At 51.8% G+C, this 21,013-nt stretch overlaps 1 protein-coding gene across 1 annotated transcript; it reads left to right on the forward strand.

The window, feature by feature from the left end:
- The first annotated feature begins 3,896 nt into the window (after positions 1-3,896).
- Positions 3,897-20,060, forward strand: LOC121863116 (laccase-like). Its single transcript, XM_042361617.1, is given in 14 exon segments — positions 3,897-4,026; positions 4,167-4,381; positions 8,876-9,083; positions 9,199-9,422; positions 10,176-10,377; positions 10,835-10,916; positions 12,355-12,457; positions 12,672-12,852; positions 14,135-14,204; positions 14,206-14,251; positions 14,446-14,537; positions 14,539-14,616; positions 19,386-19,525; positions 19,641-20,060. Coding segments are annotated over 14 exon segments (1,830 nt in total). The 5' UTR covers positions 3,897-3,977; the 3' UTR covers positions 19,781-20,060.
- The last annotated feature ends 953 nt before the right edge of the window (positions 20,061-21,013 follow it).

Genomic DNA, 21,013 nt, shown 5'->3' on the forward strand with positions numbered 1-21,013 from the left:
TTATGCATTTTTCCAGGAAATGCCATAGAAGAAAATAAATTCCTAACTAAAAAATAATCCTACTGATAATGGTAAAAATCTGAAATATCTATTAGGACGAAAACGAATATTAACTCTATTAATTTTTGTCAGTTCACCAAATCGTCGACGGCAACGAATTATTTTCTTGCTACAAACTCCCATGGCGGTGGTTGACCAACTCTCTAACATCACATGCAACTTAATTATGATTAAAAATACCAACAATTTACTCACCACAGAGGACAGTAGCGACATAAGCTTGTGTTTAAATAACTTTATATAAAAATACTAACACGTTTATCACCACATAGGAGCCAGTCACAACACGTCCTTCCCTCACGGCGTCACTCATGCAAATGGCTTGCTGGTGACGTCACAATTGTGTGTTATACCAAGGAAGGAATATATACAGAAACTTGTACTACAATCAGTTAACGTTCAGCCCCTGACTGCCGCGCCATCTCCCGAGAAGCTTCTTTCCATAGAAAACGTACATGGTGCTGTATTCAGAGAACGGAATTATTTTTACCATAACTATTTTAACCAAGGAGGTTCAATATTAAACTTACATTAAACCTCCTTGATTTTAACTATTTAAGGTCATCATAGAAAACGTGCTGTTGTCTAGTGAACGAGCTTGTCTTTAGCGTAGACTCCTGTCATAAGACATTTACATTTTTATTCTTAGCAGCCATTGCATAAATATAGCCTACATGCATGTATTTTTGCCCAACTCGTACTGATGATTTACGGATTATGGTTTATATACAGACAAAAATAAGACCATTGTCTGCTTATATATTTATATATTTAATTATTCACCCACAATGATGATCCTTAAATAAAAAGAAGAGGCAATACCATGATGTACAGTAAATGAAATAACATAAATAAGGGACTTAAGTGGTAGAAAAATATAAGTTAAGAAAACATCAAAAGCAAGTGGGCAGGTAGACCTAATCTTCATGATATCCACAAAAAGTAGAAAACAGTATTATAAAGACTAAGTTTCAGCTTTCAGTCTTGAAAATATATATAATTCAGGGTGGATAAGGCCGAAATACATTACATGTTTGAATGTTCTGATAATAATCACACACACACAGCCTGCCCCTGGTTCAGCCACACTCCTACCATCCATCCAGCTTAACGGTACTACCCTCTCTAATATTACCCACTTTTGGTATCTCGGCTCCCACCTGCCCACCACCACGGACATCGATGAAATGACATGCCTGACGTTGTACACTCCTCCATACAAATGTTTGCCGATGACGCCAAGTTATTTCGGGAAATTAAGAACCAAGCGGACTGTGAAGAGCTGCAGAAGGACCTCTGTGGGCTCCAGGAATGGTCGAAGGAATGGCTGCTGAGATTCAATGTCACGAAGTGTAAGAGGATGCACCTGGGGCGTACCAACGGCAAGGAGGCGTATCGTATGTCCCAACGGGATGAAGAAACTGCACTAGTTGAGACTGTATGTGAAAAGGACCTAGGTGTGTATGTTGACAATGAGCTGAAGTTCTCGGGCCATTGCGAGAAGAAGGTAAATCAGGCAAATAAATTATTGGGTCTTATAAGAAGGTCGTTCAGATATCTAGACGGTCCGTCCTTCGTAACGATCTTCAGGAGTGAAGTGCTTCCCCATCTGGAGTACTGTCACCCCGTCTGGTCCCCGAGATATGCTTGGGAGTGTCAGTTGGTTGAAAATGTTCAGAGGGCCACCAGAACTGGTGCCTGCACTTCGGCACCTCAGCTACCCTGAGAGATTGGAGCGCCTGAACTTGCCTAGCTTATACTACAGACGGGCAAGGGAGGACCTAGTTGAGGTGTATAAGCATCTCAGGGGGCACTACTCAGTTGAGTGTCCTTACTTGGAGCTGGCGGACGCTCGCCCCACAAGGGGTCACAGCTCAAGATTGAAGGAGCCGTAAGTCCATAAAACTGCGAGGGCAAACTTTTTCGGAGTGAGGGTTGTAAACTCTTGGAACAATCTACCAGAGAGTGTTGTGACGGCACCGAGTGTGAGCTCTTTCAAGACAAGACTTGACCGGTACATGCCCGGTATTTGCCAACAGTGCGTGACAGAGACGTGACCGATCGCCCGGGCGGCTAGCGAGCCGATCTTTTTGTGAAGAAGATAAATGAAAAGGAAAAGTAATCAGAGACGTGACCGATCGCCCAAGCGAAGAGGATAAAAGTAAAAAGTAAAAAGTAAGATATTCAGCACCGGATCTAAATCCTTTGGCGGACTCCGAAACAGTGTCTTCAGTTGTAGGGAGCTGAAATTATCGACAAAGTTACACGTATATCGAGTAGTGGTCCTCCTCACCCTGCAATATGGCAACGAGACATGGGTCACATACAGGAGACACATCAATGCACTTGAAAACTTTCACCAACGTAGTCTACGTTCCATCCTCCGAGTTCGCTGGGAAGGCAAGAGAACACATGCCAGTATTTTTGCTGACACCAACTGTAGGAGCATTGAGGCAACTATTATCTATGAACAACTACGCTGCAATGGCCATGTTACCCGCATTAACGGCAGTAGACTGCCAAAGCAGCTACTTTACAGTCACCTAACGAATAGTAAACGTAACGCTGGCGGGAAACTGAAAAGGTATAAGGATAGTCTTAAGACAAACCTGAAAAAGTGCCAAATCGACCCCCTCACCGAAACGATTGCTCCACACGGTAACGCTTGAAGGATCACCACACAAGAAGGTGTCAATACTTTCGAGTTAGCCCGACTTCATAACGAGGCAGACGAGCGCCAACGCCGGAAGAATGTTGCCGCCACCCCTCCCTCACTAGATGTAGCCCTCCACATGTGCAACATCTGTGAACGACACTGCCGGTCAGGTGTCGGCCTCTTTAGTCACCTCACAACTCACCAACCTAGGTGAGATCCTTAATAACTCATATCATTGTATCACAGATTGAGAGCAAGGTAGCAGTAGTAGTGTGAGTGTGTGTTATGTGTAGATGTGTGTGTGTGTGTGTGTGTGTGCTGTCCTCCCCCAGCAGGAGACATGGCATTGGGCGTCACAATAGGCGGCCCCTCAGTGTGTCAGCAACAATAGGTGTTTACACTTTACATATATGGCTACCGGAAAACACACCCATTGTTAGATCTTGCGTCATTGTCGGTGTTCGTAAGTACGTCATTATTCGTACGAGTTGTTTGTGTGTGTTATGTTTGGAGAGTTCTCTGTGGCCGCGGTGATAACAGGTAGAACAGGTGAGCTCTACCGTACTGTACTAGATGTTATCACTGATCTAATATTAACCTTAAGCCCTGATCTTACCTCTTGTCAAACACCTCCCACACACCACTATCATGTTCAACACACTAAAGACCTTTTTATTGTACACAATGAGGCAGCTGTAGGTACGACACTCGACCGTCGTAACTTCCCTCAAATGTAAAGTTAGGTACCCATTAACAACTGGGTTAACTTGGGGGGGGGGGGGTGTCCGCCGCGGGAACCATGTAATATAACCATCAAAATTATCATCATAGTAATTGTCTTATGTTAACCAAAGAAGGAAAATAATGACTTTCCTTATTCATTTATGAAGTTGAAGCCTTAAGGTAGACCAGGAAATATACCGTGTTTACATAACGTGTACACAGTGCAAGGGTAAACAATATGGCGGCTCTATCTCGCTGGGAAGACGTCGTGATTTAACCTTCTGGCGCAAAGTAAACATTAAGGTTCCACTCGTATAGATCATTGCAACAGACAGAGGACCCTGGATGTGCGTAGTCATCTCCTCGTGTGATTTTTATAGGTTCAATGTTTGGATAACGCCGACGTCATCAGTACATATACACCTTGATGCTGGTGTTGTCATCAGTGGCCGCTGGCTTCAACATGCAGAAGGGTCTATCGCGCCTCGTCTCTTAAGCCCTCAGCCTGGATATAGTAATTGTAGGATTCTTCTCCATTATGATGTTCCTCGTTGGTATCGTCTGTTTATTGGCTCTTATCACAACAAGTTAGTTTATACTCCACTTTATCTTCTCTAAAGCGGGTGTCTGACGCTCTCTGAAAGTTAACTGAGATATATAGAGCCGTTAACAGGACAGTGGACACAAATATACAAGTTGTTATACGGCTCGTATTGTGTTCTTTCAGGTGTATGTCATGAATGCGAGCGTCCGTGTGCGTTGGGAGACCACCGCACGTGTATGTACAAGTTCCAGGTGCAGGAGTACCACACAGTGAGCCGCGCCTGCTACCAGTGTCCACATCACCCCCAAGACTGTGCCCGGGAGGAGTGTGCGGCCGCAGATGGTGTACGTAGGCCGCTCCTCACTGTGAACCGCCAGCTCCCAGGACCAGCTATTCATGTAAGTACGTCCACCATCTGTATATGAGTCCTATTAAGATGCCCCAGTTATCTAACATACTCTGTCATCGTTTCATTTAACATCTTTCTCCCTCACTCTGGGTCCCTCTACACCACGACTCCCTGTAACCTCACGAACCTGTTGTAACTATCCGAAAGTCTTTACCATTCGTTACTGTGCCTCCCTGTGTCACCATTGATTGACCTTGTGCCGCCCTCGTCCCTGTGCCACCCCCGTTCGTCCCTGTGCCACCCCCGTTCGTCTCTGTGCCACCTCCGTTCGTCCTGTGCCACCCCTTTCGTCCCTGTGCGCCCTTTGTCTCTTGTCTGTCTGTGCCACCTCCGTGTCCCTGTCTGTCCCTGTGCCACCCCGTTCGTCTCTGTGCCACCGTTCGTCCCTGTGCCGCCCCTGTCTGTCCTGTGTCCCACCCCCTTCGTCCTGTGCCGCCCCGTCCCTGTGCCACCCCCGTTCGTCTCTGTGCCACCTCCGTTCGTCCCTGTGCCGCCCCGTTCGTCTCTGTGCCACCCTCTTTCGTCCATGTGCCCGCCCTCGTCCCTGTGCCACCCCGTTCGTCTCTGTGCCACCTCGTTCGTCCCCGCCTCCGTTCGTCCCCGTGCCACCCCGTTCGTCCCTGTGCCGCCCTCGTCCTGTGCCACCTCTTTCGCCCTGTGCCGCCATTGTCCCTGTGCCACCCCGTTCGTCTCTGTGCCACCCCGTTCGTCCCTGTGCCACCCCGTTTCGTCCCGTGCCACCCCGTTCGTCTCTGTACCCTCCGTTCGTCTCTGTTCTACCCTCTTTCGTCCCTGTGCCGCCCTCGTCCCTGTGCCACCCCGTTCGTCTCTGTGCCACCTCCGTTCGTCCCTGTGCCGCCCTCGTCCTGTGCCGCCCTCGTCCTGTACCCCCGTTCGTCTCTGTACCCTCCGTTCGTCCCTGTGCCGCCCCCGTTCGTCTCTGTGCCACCTCCGTTCGTCTCTGTGCCACCGCCGTTCGTCTCTGCACCTCCGTTCGTCCCTGTGCCGCCCTCGTCTCTCTACCACCCCCGTTCGTCTCTGTGCCACCTCCGTTCGTCCCTGTGCCACCCCGTTCGTCTCTGTGCCACCTCCGTTCGTCCCTGTGCCGCCCTTGTCCCTGTGCACCCCGTTCGTCTCTGTGCCACCCTCTTTCGTTCCTGTGCCGCCCTTGTCCCTGCCACCCCGTTCGTCTCTGTGCCACCCTCTTTCATCCCTGTGCCGCCCTTGTCCTTGTGCCACCCCCGTTCGTCTCTGTGCTACCCCGTTCGTCTCTGTGCCACCCTCTTTCATCCCTGTGCCGCCCTTGTCCTGTGCCACCCCGTTCGTGTCTGTGCCACCCTCTTTCGTTCCTGTGCCGCCCTTGTCCCTGTGCCACCTCCGTTCGTCTCTGTGCCACCCTCTTTCGTCCCTGTGCTGCCCTCGTCCCTGTGCCACCCCCGTTCGTCTCTGTGCCACTTCGTTCGTCCCTGTGCCACCCCGTTCGTCTTTGTGCCACCTCCGTTCGTCCCTGTGCCGCCCTTGTCCCTGTGCCACCCCGTTCGTCTCTGTGCTACCCCGTTCGTCTCTGTGCCAACCTCTTTCATCCCTGTGCCGCCCTTGTCCCTGTGCCACCCCCGTTCGTCTCTGTGCCACCCTCTTTCGTTCCTGTGCCGCCCTTGTCCCTGTGCCACCTCCGTTCGTCTCTGTGCCACCCTCTTTCTTCCCTTGCGCCCTCGTCCCTGTGCCACCCCCGTTCGTCTCTGTGCCACTTCCGTTCGTCCTGTACCCCGTTCGTATCTGTGCCACCTCCGTTCGTCCCTGTGCCGCCCTCGTCCCTGTGCCACCCCGTTCGTCTCTGTGCCCTCGTTCGTCCCTGTGCCGCCCTCGTCCTGTACCCCGTTCGTCTCTGTGTCACTTCCGTTCGTCCTGTGCCGCCCTCGTCCCTGTGCTACCTCCGTTCGTCTCTGTACCACCCCCGTTCGTCCTGTGCTACCTCCGTTCGTCTGTGCCACCCGTTCGTCTCTGTGCCACCCCGTTCGTCTCTGTGCCACCTCCGTTCGTCCCTGTGCCGCCCTCGTCCTGTGCTACCTCCGTTCGTCTCTGTGCCTCCGTTCGTCTCGTACCACCCCCGTTCGTCTCTGTGCCACCTCCGTTCGTCCCTGTGCCGCCCTCGTCCTGTGCTACCTCCGTTCGTCTCTGTCGCCACTCCGTTCGTCTCTGTGCCACCTCCGTTCGTCCCTGTGCCACCCCGTTCGTCTCTGTGCCACCTCCGTTCGTCCCTGTACCACCCCCGTTCGTCTCTGTGCCACCTCCGTTCGTCTCTGTGCCACCTCCGTTCGTCCCTGTGCCGCCCTTGTCCCCGTACACTTTGCCATCAGCTGGGCCTCACCTGCACCCCGTGTGGGGACTGTGTCTTCCCTCCACTAAACACCGTCAACGACGTGTGGGTCAGCTCCTACTGTTTACTGTATTGGACAAAAGAGCCGAACCGGCCTGATCAATATTGAACCTTTGTAGATATACGAGAGAGAGAGAGAGGGGGGGGGGGGCAAACAGTTTTATAATGCATTTTACTAACACGTGACTCCCTCTACAGGTGTGTGAGGGGGACAGGGTGGTGGTGTGAGTCTTACTAACACGTGACTCCTCTACAGGTGTGGGAGGGACGGGGTGTGTGTGGAGTCTTACTAACACGTGACTCCCTCTACAGGTGTGTGGGGGGACAGGGTGGTGGTGTGGAGTCTTACTAACACGTGACTCCTCTACAGGTGTGTGGGGACAGGGTGGTGGTGTGAGCCTTACTAACACGTGACTCCTCTACAGGTGTGTGGGGGGGACAGGGTGGTGGTGTGGAGTCTTACTAACACGTGACTCCCTCTACAGGTGTGTGAGGGGACAGGGTGGTGGTGTGGAGTCTTACAACACGTGACTCCTACAGGTGTGTGGGGGGACAGGGTGGTGGTGTGGAGTCTTACTAACACGTGACTCCCTCTACAGGTGTGTGAGGGACAGGGTGGTGGTGTGGAGTCTTACTAACACGTGACTCCCTCTACAGGTGTGTGAGGGGGACAGGGTGGTGGTGTGGAGTCTTACTAACACGTGACTCCCTACAGGTGTGTGAGGGACAGGGTGGTGGTGTGGAGTCTTACTAACGTGACTCCCTCTACAGGTGTGTGAGGGGGCCGGGTGGTGGTGTGTATCTTACTAACACGTGACTCCCTCTACAGGTGTGTGGGGGGGACAGGGTGGTGGTGTGGAGTCTTACTAACACGTGACTCCCTCTACAGGTGTGTGAGGGGACAGGGTGGTGGTGTGGAGTCTTACTAACTCGTGACTCCCTCTACAGGTGTGTGAGGGACAGGGTGGTGGTGTGGAGTCTTACTAACGTGACTCCCTCTACAGGTGTGTAGGGGACAGGGTGGTGGTGTGGAGTCTTACTAACACGTGACTCCCTCTACAGGTGTGTGAGGGGGACAGGGTGGTGGTGTGGAGTCTTACTAACACGTGACTCCTCTACAGGTGTGTGAGGGACAGGGGTGGTGGTGTGGAGTCTTACTAACACGTGACTCCCTCTACAGGTGTGTGAGGGGGACGGGGTGGTGGTGTGGAGTCTTACTAACTCGTGACTCCCTACAGGTGTGTGAGGGGACAGGGTGGTGGTGTGGAGTCTTACTAACACGTGACTCCCTCTACAGGTGTGAGGGGGACAGTGGTGGTGTGGAGTCTTACTAACACGTGACTCCTCTACAGGTGTGTGAGGGACAGGGTGGTGGTGTGGAGTCTTACTAACACGTGACTCCCTCTACAGGTGTGTGAGGGGACAGGGTGGTGGTGTGAGTCTTACAACACGTGACTCCCTCTACAGGTGTGTGGGGACAGGGTGGTGGTGTGAGTCTTACTAACACGTGACTCCTCTACAGGTGTGTGAGGGGGACAGGGTGTGGTGTGGAGTCTTACTAACTCGTGACTCCCTCTACAGGTGTGTGAGGGGACAGGGTGTGGTGTGGAGTCTTACAACACGTGACTCCTCTACAGGTGTGTGGGGGACAGGGTGGTGGTGTGGGAGTCTTACAACACGTGACTCCCTCTACAGGTGTGTGAGGGGACAGGGTGGTGGTGTGGAGTCTTACTAACACGTGACTCCCTCTACAGGTGTGTGAGGGACAGGGTGGTGGTGTGGAGTCTTACTAACACGTGACTCCCTCTACAGGTGTGTGAGGGACAGGGTGGGGGTGTGGAGTCTTACTAACACGTGACTCCTCTACAGGTGTGTGAGGGGGACAGGGTGGTGGTGTGGAGTCTTACTAACTCGTGACTCCCTCTACAGGTGTGTGAGGGGGGACAGGGTGGTGGTGTGGAGTCTTACTAACACGTGACTCCCTCTACAGGTGTGTGAGGGGGACAGGGGTGGTGGTGTGGAGTCTTAACACGTGACTCCCTCTACAGGTGTGTGAGGGGACAGGGTGGTGGTGTGTGGAGTACTAACACGTGACTCCCTCTACAGGTGTGTGAGGGGGACAGGGTGGTGGTAGACGTATACAACTGGCAGCTGTCGGACACTGAGACCATACACTGGCACGGTCAACACATGAGAGGTTACCAGTACTTCGATGGCGTCCCCTTCATCACCCAGTGCCCCATCATGGGTGGCATCTTCCGCTATGACTTCATCGCTGGCACACCTGGCACTCACTGGTGGCACTCTCACTCAGGTAAGTCGACACAGCCAGCGACACACAAAATGATTTCAAGATCTAATTAAAACATGTGATGCTGTATACGATTACATCCCATAACGCACCACATGTAAACAAACACTCCAACCAGGGCTACACCGCGCTGAGGGAGTGTTTGGGGCGTTTGTGGTCCGACAGGCAGAGGATCTACACGCCGGGGCTTATGACATCGACTATCCCGCCCACGTCCTCGTCTTCCAAGATTGGTTACACAAGTCAGCTCTGGAAAAGTTTATGGACCACAACTACAATGGACCGGATGACCTGGCCACCACCATCCTCATCAACGGCAAGGGCAGGAACTCCGCGGCTCAGGTCTGTCATATTTGTTTCTCTTGCTAGACAGAATGGTAAATTTTTCCTTGAAGTCCATAATCTCTTTGGATACCACACGATGAATTTACAGTGGTTTTTTATGTGTTTTAACCGAGTTTGACCTACACTTCTGTCGCAAATGACTCGTTATTGAGATATCACCCTGTGCTCTTGACAATCTAGGGATCCCCAGTAGGAACCGTGAGTTTTAGGATGGAGGAAATCAAAAAATTATGCAAAACACATCAAAACCCATCAGATAAACATAGATTGGATAAAAGAAACCTAACTAGACTTAACCTAACCTAACTAAACAATTAAAATACGAAATTAAATATCTCAGTTATATGTGATTAGCGACGAAAATTTCATAGAAGAAAGATGTCTTAGAATTGTACAGACTATCGTAAAAAAACAAGTTGTTAATTATCAAAGCGATTATGGGGCTTAAGGAAAATAATATTGTGAAAGAAAACGAACATTCATCTTAGAAAACGATACGAATGAAGCGATAACTGCATCATTTTCTTTCAATATCAAGCATAGTGATCGGTTTTCAATTTAAGCTGTCATAAGAGTTACTTAACGTGTGTGTATGCATGCTCGTAACAGAGGCGAAAAGACAACTCATTTTTTGTAAGTTCGTTCCTCACTATTTTAGCTCGTACAACACCACGGCGTCCAGGACTTAAATAATGCCTCCACAGTTGCTGCGGGGGAACTAATGGGATATCATATCCTGGTACTTAACAGGCTGAGAGCGTAGAGGCACAGCCGACGCCCCTGGAGGTGGTGAAGGTAACACCCGGCTTACGTCACCGTCTGCGTCTCATCAACGCCGCGGCTCTCAACTGCCCCATGACTGTCAGTGTCGACGATCATTACCTTACTGTCATCGCTACTGACGGCCAAGAGATCGTTCCCCTCACCGCTAAATCCCTCGTTATCCACTCAGGTAAAGTGCACAACCTATGGCCGGTCACTATACTAAGGATCACCTGACCACCCCGAGCTTATTTCACCTGAAGATTAATTACGTTAACATTAATAGCCTAAAATAATTTAACCTAACCTAACCCCATCCTCCCAAATCTATAGGTGAAATAAGTTGGTGTGGGATGGTCAGGTGATGTAAGACATTTGTTTAGTTATAGGTGAATTGAGTTTAGTTTATGTTGTTTTAGTCTTCAATTTAATGGTCCCATTTTCTTCTCTCTGTGATAACTAGACCACCTGTGTTATCTCTCGGAGGCGAAGCAATGAAGACGAACTATTTTGTTGACTTTGACGAATTGTAAAAGGTGTTAAAGTGAGCATAGACGGAAAACGCTCACGACTTACTCTAGCAATATGCCTAAGGTAACACATCCTTATAATACAAGTGTTGAATGGGATCTCTCTCTCCCGGCCAGGTGAAAGGTTCGACGTGGTGTTGACGGCTGACCAACCCATTGATAACTACTGGATCAGGGTTACTGGCCTTGTGGACTGTGGGTATGTAAAGCTGTGTGAGTTTATAGTACAGTAAGGGAGGGGACTGGAGGGTAGAGAGAGACATTAAGGAGGGACTGGAGGGTAGAGAGGTTGGGGACGAGGTGAGCTGAGGTAGAGGCTGGGAGGGACTGGAGGTAGAGAGGGCATTGGGAGGGACTGGAGGGTAGAGAGGCATTGGGGGGACTGAGGGGAGAGAGGCATTAATGGGGACTGGAGGGTAGAGAGGCATTGGGGGGGACTGGAGGGTGAGAGGCATTGGGGAGGACTGGAGGGAGAGAGGCATTAATGGGGACTGGAGGGTGAGAGGCATGGGGGGGACTGGAGGGTAGAGAGAGACATTAAGGCAGGGGACTGGAGGGTAGAGAGAGGCATTGGGGAGGGACTGGAGGGTAGAGACATTAGGGAGGGGCTGGAGGGTAGAGAGGCATAGGGAGGGACTGGAGGGTAGAGAGGCATAAGGGGGGACTGGAGGGTAGAGAGGAGGCATTAAGGGAGGGGCTGGAGGTAGAGAGGCTCTGGAGGTGGGTAGGGACTGGAGGGTAGAGCATATGGGGATGGGTAGAGAGGGCGTGGGGAGGGACTGGAGGGAGAGAGGCGTAGGGAGGGACTGGAGGGTAGAGAGGCATTGGGAGGGGACTGGAGGGTAGAGACATTAGGCAGGGGACTGGAGGGTAGAGAGGCATTAATGGGGGACTGGAGGGTAGAAGGCATTGGGAGGGACTGGAGGGGAGAGGGGCTTGGGAGGGACTGGAGGGGGAGAGAGGCATGGGAGGGACTGGAGGGGAGAGGCTAGGAGGGTCTGGAGGGTAGAGAGGGCATTGGGAGGGACTGGAGGGTAGAGAGGTGGGAGGGACTGGAGGTAGAGGCATTAGGGAGGGGTCTGGAGGGTAGAGAGAGGCATTAAGGAGGGGTCTGGAGGGTAAAGAGGCATTAAGGAGGGACTGGGTAGAGAGCATTAAGGGAGGGGACTGGAGGGGAGAGAGGCATTTAGGGAGGAGACTGGAGGGTAGAGAGAGGCATTTAGGGAGGGGACTGGAGGGTAGAGGCATTAGGGAGGGACTGGAGGGAGAGAGAGGCATTAAGGGAGGGACTGGAGGGTAGAGGAGGGCTGAGGAGAGAGGCTGGGGGGGACTGGAGGGTAGAGGCATTAGAGAGGGGTCTGGAAGATACATTAATTCCTTTAGTACGATGACTTAACCTTTCAGTACGATGTTATCATAATCGATGGATTAAGTCATCGTATTGAAGGGGTTAAGGGAGTGAGATGAAAGGGAGACAAAAGCACACATTAAGGGCGGGAAGTGAAGGTGAGGGAGACACATTAAAGGGAGGTAACCCCCCCCCCCCTTCAGGTAGGATTAGGGGGTTTAATCAAGTGAAATAAACTAAGAGGCTACAGGTAATCCTTGTATGCAAATCAGTCTTTTATCTCCAATAGACCGAGAGAGTGTGTGCAGGGAGCCGTGATGAGGTACGAGGGAGCCCCAGACCTCCTCCCTGCCTCTCACCTCACGTATACTGCCACCTACCCGCCAGGTGTTGTAAGTACTGTACTGTATTGTGGTCGGTGTTACCTTTAGGCGAGTCATTATATTCCTTAAGGTATCATAGTTGGGGTTTATTGTTAATATGTTAGTGTTTTGGAGACGTGTGTGTGTGTGTGAGGGCAGTGAATGACATACATAAACATCCTATTGAGTGGCTACTGTACCATCTGAGCCAGGCGCTCGATCACCCACCTGTTCTTTCCCCCAGGTGGTGAATCCTTTCAACTCAGGTGGTGCTGCCAAGGAGGAGGTCACTATGGTCGAACTAGACGCCCTCTGTCCCAGCATCTTGAAGGAAGACGTCGACAAGCAATTCACACTCTCCTTCAACTTCAACTTTGTCAACAACACGCACCTCTTCAACCCTGACCTCTATCCCCTCAACACCGGTAAGATGACAAACATTACTGTGTCTATATCGTGTGTGTGTTTGTACTGGAGGAGTCTGGGCGTAATGAAAGTCTGTGTACAACAACCAGGCACAGGTGCTAGTGAATCTATAGAAACAAAGGATATATACCTGATGCATTACCGTTAGTTTGATATGTAAGAAGGCTGAAAGACAAGTGTGGCCTGACAGAGATAGGATTAGTTATAGGTAAAATAATAATCACAGTAACACATGTAAACAAACAAGATGGCGGCTGAGCATCGCTAGGTGGGATCCAGAATACTGATATGTGTAATAAGACAGCGCCTCAGTGGCAATAATCACAATAATTCCTTACTTACTGGACGAGGCGCCTCAACCGAGTGTCTCGGGGGAGTGAGAATGTAGCACACTGTATTTGTCCTCATGAACTCCGGGTCTAACGTAAATCCGAGTGTACGCACCGGGTACCAACCTTACACTGACCTCCGTAGTCCACACTGAGTCTGTGACCATACATTAACCTGCCATCACCTCCAGGCTCCGAGGACAGGTCTCAGATAGTGGATTGCACTAAGACTCTGCTTAGGTGATATTGCAAGAAACTGCACCTCCTCCGCATACGGGGGAGGAGGAGCAACTCACGCCGTCTTCAGGGAAATATATGAACCAAGCCCACTGACAATGATACGGCTCGGACACAAACAGACAGAGGCGGATCCATGATTTTATGAGGGAGGGACGATATTTGGCCTCACAGACAAATACAACTTGACACCGACTGATATAGCTTAATAGTCGTGGTATACTGATGACAGGCGACCGTTTTGCGTGTTCTACCACCAACCAGGAATGTGTAGGAGTTGGTAGGGGACGAGTTGACACCTGACCTGACCATATAATTGCCCAGACTAACTTAAAAGTCTGTGGTGAATCTTTCAAACTGGGCGAGCGGCGCTAATGATATAATTCAAAAACTATAACTCTGCTTCTGCTAAGTGTTTTTGTGTTTTGCCCAGATGTTTGTCACGTTCAGCAGTGCTCAGTAAGGTCAGCCTCTGTCACTTGGGCTCCATCAACATAACGACTCTCCCAGACCAAGGTGTCCAATGCTTTATAAATAACTAAACTATAAGCGATACATTCTGATGATCACCTGAAGAATCATGACCCAAGCCCCTCACACCACACCACAGATGACACACAAATGCTCTACTACTGATAGAACCCCCGCCCTTATACACCCCATCATCACTGAGATGTTCCTTCACGCCAGTACAACACTCTCGGTCTCTCTACAGTGCCTCGGAAGTGGAAGTTAAGCACCCCGCAGTTCAACCACATCACCTTCAAGCTCCCGGCCTCACCTCCTCTCCCAAACTGACGTCCCACACCCCTCCCTCTGTTATTATGGCCAGGTCAGCAGTCTTATCCTTGTTATCATGTGTCCTGTAATACTATATACAATGGAACGTCCTCCTAGAATTATAATAACTTATTTTTATCAATGGTAGTCTTATGGGATTGAAATAAAGCATTCATTATTTCCTTTGTTCGAGAAGTGAAGGATTGAATTTCCTTTTAGTTTTCTTTGTTTTATTATTCTCGTCAGCCAATACACTGTAATGGGGACTTCTGCAGCTGTACCTACGTGTTGGAGGTGGCGCTGGGGGAGACGGTGGAGCTGGTGTTGGTGGATGAGGTAGCTAGGTGACGAAGGCCACCCCTTTCACCTACACGGTTACAACTTTTATGTGGTGGCCATGGGCGCCTCGGCAGGTGAGTCATGCTGGGTGAAACGTCCAGGGTAAGGAGGGGGCATCAGGGTAAGGAGGAGGGGGCATCAGGAGTGGGAGGGGGCATCAGGGTAGGAGGGGCATCAGGGTAAGGAGGGGCATCAGGGTAAGAGGGAGCATCAGGGTAGGAGGGCATCAGGGGTAAGGAGGGGCATCAGGGTAGGGGAGGGGTCAGGGTAGGAAGGAGGCATCAGGGTAAGGAGGGGCATCAGGGGTAAGGAGGGGCATCAGGGTGGGAGGGGGCATCAGGGTAAGGAGGGCATCAGGGGTAGGAGGGGGCATCAGGGTAAGGAGGGGCATCGGGGTGGGAGGGCATCAGGGTAGGGAGGGGGCATCAGGGTAAGGAGGGGCATCAGGGTAGGAGGGGGCATCAGGGTGGGAGGGCATCAGGGTAGGAGAGGGGGCATCAGGGTAGGAGGGGACATCAGGGTAGGAGGCATCAGGGGTAGGGAGGGTATCAGGGTAAGGAGGGCATCAGGGGTAGGAGGGGCATCAGGGTGGGAGGGGGCATCAGGGTAGGAGGGGGCATCAGGGGTAGGAAGGGGCATCAGAAGGGGTAAGGAGGGGCATCAGGGTAGGAGGGGGCATCAGGGTGGGGAGGGGCATCAGAGGGTGGGAGGGGGCATCAGGGTAGGAGGGGCATCAGGGGTGGGAGAGGGGCATCAGGGTAAGGAGGGGCATCAGGGTGGGAGAGCATCAGGGTAAGGGGAGGGGGGCATCAGGGTAAGGAAGGAGGCATCAGGGGTAGGAGGCATCAGGGTAAGGAAGGGAGCATCAGGGTAGGAGGGAGCATCAGGGTAGGAAGGGAGCATCAGGGTAAGGAGGGCATCAGGAGTAGGGAGGGGGCATCAGGGTAGGAGGGGCATCAGGGGTAGGGAGGGGGGCATCAGGGTAGGAGGGGCATCAGGGGTAGGAGGGGGGCATCAGGGGTAGGAGGGGGCATCAGGGTAGGAGAGGGAGCATCAGGGTGGGAGGGGGCATCAGGGTAGGAAGGAGGCATCAGGGTGGGAGGGGGCATCAGGAGGTAGGGAAGGGGGAGCATCAGGGTAGGGAGGGAGCATCAGGGTAGGAAGGGGCATCAGGGTAAGGAGGGGCATCAGGGTAGGGAAGGAGGCATCAGGGGTAGGAAGGGGGCATCAGGGTAAGGAGAGGGAGCATCAGGGTAAGGAGGGGGCATCAGGGTAAGGAGGGAGCATCAGGGGTGGGAGGGAGGCATCAGGGTAGGAAGGAGGCATCAGGGTAGGGAGGAGGCATCAGGATAAGAAGAGAGGCATCAGGAGAAGGGTATGAAAGGGGGCATCAGGGTAAGGAAGGGGGGCACAGGGTAAGGAAGGGGCATCAGGGTGGAGGAAGGGGGCATCAGGGTAGGAAGGAGGCATCAGGGTAAGGAAGGGGCATCAGGGTAAGGAAGGGGCACCAGAGTAAGGAAGAGGGGGCATCAGGGTAAGGAAGGGGGCATCAGGGTAGGAAGGAGGCATCAGGGGTAGGAAGGAGGCATCAGGGTAGAAAGGGGGCATCAGGGGTAGAGGGGGGGCATCAGGGTAAGAAAGGGGGCATCAGGGTAGGGGAAGGGGGCATCAGGATAGGAAAGGGAATCAGGGTAGAAAGGGGGCATCAGGGGTAGGAAGGGGGCACCAGGGTAGGAAGGAGGCATCAGGGTAAGGAAGGGGGCATCAGGGTAAGGAAGGAGGCATCAGGGTAGGGAAGGAGGCATCAGGGTAGAAAGGGGCATCAGGGTAGAAAGGGGGGAATCAGAGGGGTAAGGGAAGGGGCATCAGGATAGGGGAAAGGGGCATCAGAGGGTGAAAGGGGGCATCAGGGTAGAAAGGGGCATCAGGGTAGGAAGGGAGGCATCAGGAGGTAGGGAAGCATCAGGGTAAGGAAGGAGGCATCAGGGTAGAGGGGGCACCAGGAGGGGAGAAAGGGGGCATCAGGAGGTAGGGAAGGGGGCATCAGGATAGGGAAAGGGGCATCAGGGTAGAAAGGGGGCATCAGGGTAGGAAGGGGGCACCAGGGGGTAGGAAGGGAGGCATCAGGGTAGGGGAAGGGAGGCATCAGGGTAGGAAGGGAGGCATCAGAGGTAAGAAAGGGGGGCACCAGGGTAGAAAGGGGGCATCAGGGGTAGGAAGGGGCATCGGAGGATAGGAAGGGGGCATCAGGGTAGAAAGGGGCATCAGGGTAGAGAGGGGCGCACCAGGGGAGGGAGGAGGCATCAGGGTAGGGAAGGAGGCATCAGGGTAGGAAGGAGGCACCAGGGTAGAAAGGGGCATCAGGGTAAGGAAGGGGCATCAGGGGTAAGGAAGGAGGCATCAGGGTAAAGAAAGGGGGGCACAGGGGTAGAAAGGGGGCATCAGGAAGGGTAGAAAGGGGCATCAGGGGTAGGAAGGAGGCATCAGGGTAAGGAAGGAGGCATCAGGGTGGGAAGGAGGCATCAGGGTAGAAGGAGCATCAGGGGTAAGGAAGGGGGCATCAGGGGTAGGAAGGGGCATCAGGATAAGGAAGGGGCATCAGGGTAGAAGAGGGGGCATCAGGGTAGGAAGGGGGCACCAGGGTAGGGAAAAGGAGAGCATCAGGGAGGAAGGGGGGCATCAGGGTAGGAAAGGAGGCATCAGGATAAGGAAGGGGGCATCAGGGTAGGAAGGAGGCATCAGGGTAGGAGGGGGGCATCAGGGTGGAGGGGCATCAGGAGGTAGGAAGGGGCATCAGGGGTAGGGAGGGGCATCAGGGTGGGAGGGGGGCATCAGGGTAGGAAGGAGGCATCAGGGTGGGAGGACATCAGGGGTAAGGAAGGGGCATCAGGGTAAGAAGGGGGCATCAGGGTGAGGAAGGGGGCATCAGGGTAGGAAGGGGGCATCAGGGTAAGAAAGGGAGGCATCAGGGTAGAAAGGGGGCATCAGGGTAGGAAGGGGGCATCAGGGTAGAAAGGGGGCATCAGGGTAGGAAGGGAGCATCAGGGTAGGAAGGAGGCATCAGGGGTGGGAAGGGGGGGCATCAGGGTAGGAAGGAGGCATCAGAGGGTAGGGGAAGAAGGAGGCATCAGGGGTAGGAGGGGCATCAGGAGTAGGAAGGGGCATCAGGGTAGGAAGGGGGCATCAGGGTAAGGAAGGAGCATCAGGGTAGAAGGGGGGCATCAGGGTAGGAGGGGGCATCAGGGTAGGAGGGAGCATCAGGGTGAGAGGGAGGCATCAGGGTAGGAAGGGGCATCAGGGGTAGGAAGGGGGCATCAGGGTAGGAAGAGGGGGCATCAGGGGTAGGGAGGGGCATCAGGGGTAGGAAGGGAGGCATCAGGGTAGGAGGGGGGCATCAGGGTAAGGGAAGGGGGCATCAGGGGTAAGGAAGGGGGCATCAGGGTAGGAAGGGGGCATCAGGGTGGGAAGGGGCATCAGGGTAAGGAAGGAGCATCAGGGTAGGGAAGGGGCATCAGGGTAAGGAGAGGGGGCATCAGGGTAGGAGGGAGCATCAGGGTAGGGAGGGGGCATCAGGGTAGGGAAGGGGCATCAGGGTAAGGAAGGGGCATCAGGGTAAGGAAGGAGGCATCAGGAGTAGAAGGAGGCATCAGGGTAGGAAGGGAGGCATCAGGGTGGGAGAGGGGCATCAGGGTAGGAGGGAGCATCAGGGTAAGGAAGGAGGCATCAGGGGTAGGAAGGGGGGCATCAGGGTAGGAAGGGGCATCAGGAGTAGGGAGGGGCATCAGAGGGTAGAAAGGGGCATCAGGGTAAGGAAGGAGGCATCAGGGTAAGGAGGAGGCATCAGGGTAGGGGAAGGGGGTAGCAGGGTAGGAAGGGGCATCAGGGTAAGGAAGGAGGCATCAGGGTAAGGAAAGGGGGCATCAGGGGTAGAAAGAGGAGGCATCAGGGTAGGAAGGGGGCATCAGGGTAGGAAGGAGGCATCAGGGTAGGAAAGGGGCATCAGGAGGGTAGGAAGGGGGGCATCAGGGTGGAAGGAGGCATCAAGGGTAAGGAAGGGGGCACCAGGGTAAGGAAGGAGGCATCAGGGTAGAAAGGGGGCATCAGGGTAGGAAAGGCATCAGGGGTAGGAAGGGGCATCAGGGTAGGAAGGAGGCATCAGGGTAGGAAGGGGGCATCAGGGGTAGGAAGGGGGCATCAGGGTAAGGAGGGCATCAGGGTAGAAAGGAGGCATCAGGGTAGGAAGGGGCATCAGGGTAGGGAAGGAGGCATCAGGAGTAAGAAAGAGGCATCAGGGTGAGGAAGGGGGCATCAGGGTAGGGAAGGGAGGCATCAGGGTAAGGAAGGGGGCATCAGGGTAAGGAAGGGGGGCATCAGGGTGGAGGAGGCATCAGGAGGGTAAGAAAAGGAGAGGCATCAGAAGAGGGTAAGGAGAGGCATCAGGAGGTAAGGAAGGAGGCATCAGGGTAAGGAAGGGGCATCAGGAGGTAGGGAAAGGAGGCATCAGGGAGGGTAGGAAGGGGGGCATCAGGGTAGAGGAAGGGGGCATCAGGGGTGGGAGGGAGGCATCAGGGTAAGAAAGGAGGCATCAGGGTAAGGAAGGGGCAAGACTCCAAACCATAAACTAACAATAAATCAGTCTAACCCAACTTAATATAATAAATCATTGTAATAAAAATTTACCACAATAAATCAAAGTTAATTACTAAATTTAACATTAAATCAAACACCAAAATAATATTTATTTAAGATTAGTTATCATAGCTAATATAAAATAATCATATACTGAATGACGCTGTTTTATCATCCAAACTATCAACTAATTCCATCCGAATTTCTCCATCACTTAGTATCACTTCAGCGTCTGAGGTAGCGGCCCTAGATGCTGCTGGACGCATTAGACGTAAGTTGAAGGACGCCATCAAAAAGGATTCAGTCACCATCCCTGACGGAGGCTACACCATCGTCAGGTTCACAGCAGACACACCTGGTGAGAACTTGTCAATGACTAGCTTGAGTGAGAGGATTAAAACACACACACACACACACACACACACACACACACACACACACGTCTTAAGATGACCTGCTTGTTTCTCCTTCAGGTTGGTGGCTGATGCACTGCCACTTGTCTTTCCACTCTGAGGTCGGGATGGCTGCTGTCCTACACGTTGGTGAACCTGAGGACCTGCCGCCCGTCCCTCAAGGCTTCCCTACTTGTGGTTCCTTCATGCCTGACCTGTAGGAACCTATAGGACCTCCCTTCCATCACACCTAACCTGTAGGACCTCCTTCCTTCGCGCGTGATCTGTAGGAACCCTCTCTCATCACACCTGACCTGTAGGACCCCCCTTTCCTTTACCCCAATAAAATTTCCTCCATCCCTTCAGTTCGGCTTAGTAGCCTAGTTTAACGTTTTCTATGATTTGCAACTTAGTATAAAAGAAAACGGCACTTTGTTTATTGGGTTTATGTTGTATAATAAAGACTCTAATGATAATGATATGAATAAATGGTTAATATTATATGTTTGTCTTATTTGTATTATATTTAATGCTTAATATATAAAATGTGAAGTGAAAAACAAAAGCATAACGATATAAAACTCATAATCTTGGAAACAGTGACAATTCAACTCTTTATTCAATAACGTCTTAGTAATGCAGATCTGGTTTATTGAATTAATATATTTTCTGTGTTAAAATTCTATGTTGTGTTCTATAATGTTTAATTTAACTATTTTTACACTAAACTTCAAAACATTTACCAACTTAGTGTTTTCTTACGATGTGTCCCAGGATAGTCAGTTGTGTGTCGTTCTTCATTAAAGACGAAAGAGCAAATGGTCGCTAATGTGTGTTTGAAGAAATTACAATTGAACAAAAACAAAGTGAAGTTGTTTTGAAATGTGTATGTAATTTTTCTTACTAAATACACACAGATACAGAGATTCAGACAGAGACACACACGCAACCACACACACAAACAGACAAACATGCACGCAAATACACATGTCGACCATAGTTTTGCGTCTTGTCATCACACTCCCTCTTCGTGCTCTCACCCTCTCACGATCCCCACAGCAACACAACACACCCTGTGAAATCTAGTGGGAACGTCACCCTCTGTTACCTCTCACACACAAAGTTCCCTGATTCTGAAATGTTTTAATTTTGTTGTGGCATAGTGAAGGACAGGAAATACTGATTTGATTTGATTTTGCCACTTACAGCGGCTACTTTATTGTGCACCCCACACTCATCCTGTGAGCGGTAGAGCAAAACGATTACAGAGTAGGGTTTACAAAGGGTCATAATAATTAACCCCCGTTGTCAGGATATTATGGCACTGAAAGTTACACAGTATTTCATTTACATTATTTGTTTAGTTCTATACATAAAGGGTAACTTATTCACAAATGCGTGATACAGGCGTGTGAGGCAGTATGTCTGGCCTCACACTTTGTTATTCACATTTA

Source organism: Homarus americanus, unplaced genomic scaffold (assembly GCF_018991925.1).
Source record: "Homarus americanus isolate GMGI-L3 unplaced genomic scaffold, GMGI_Hamer_2.0 scaffold54679, whole genome shotgun sequence".
NCBI classification, from domain to species: Eukaryota; Metazoa; Arthropoda; class Malacostraca; order Decapoda; family Nephropidae; genus Homarus; species Homarus americanus.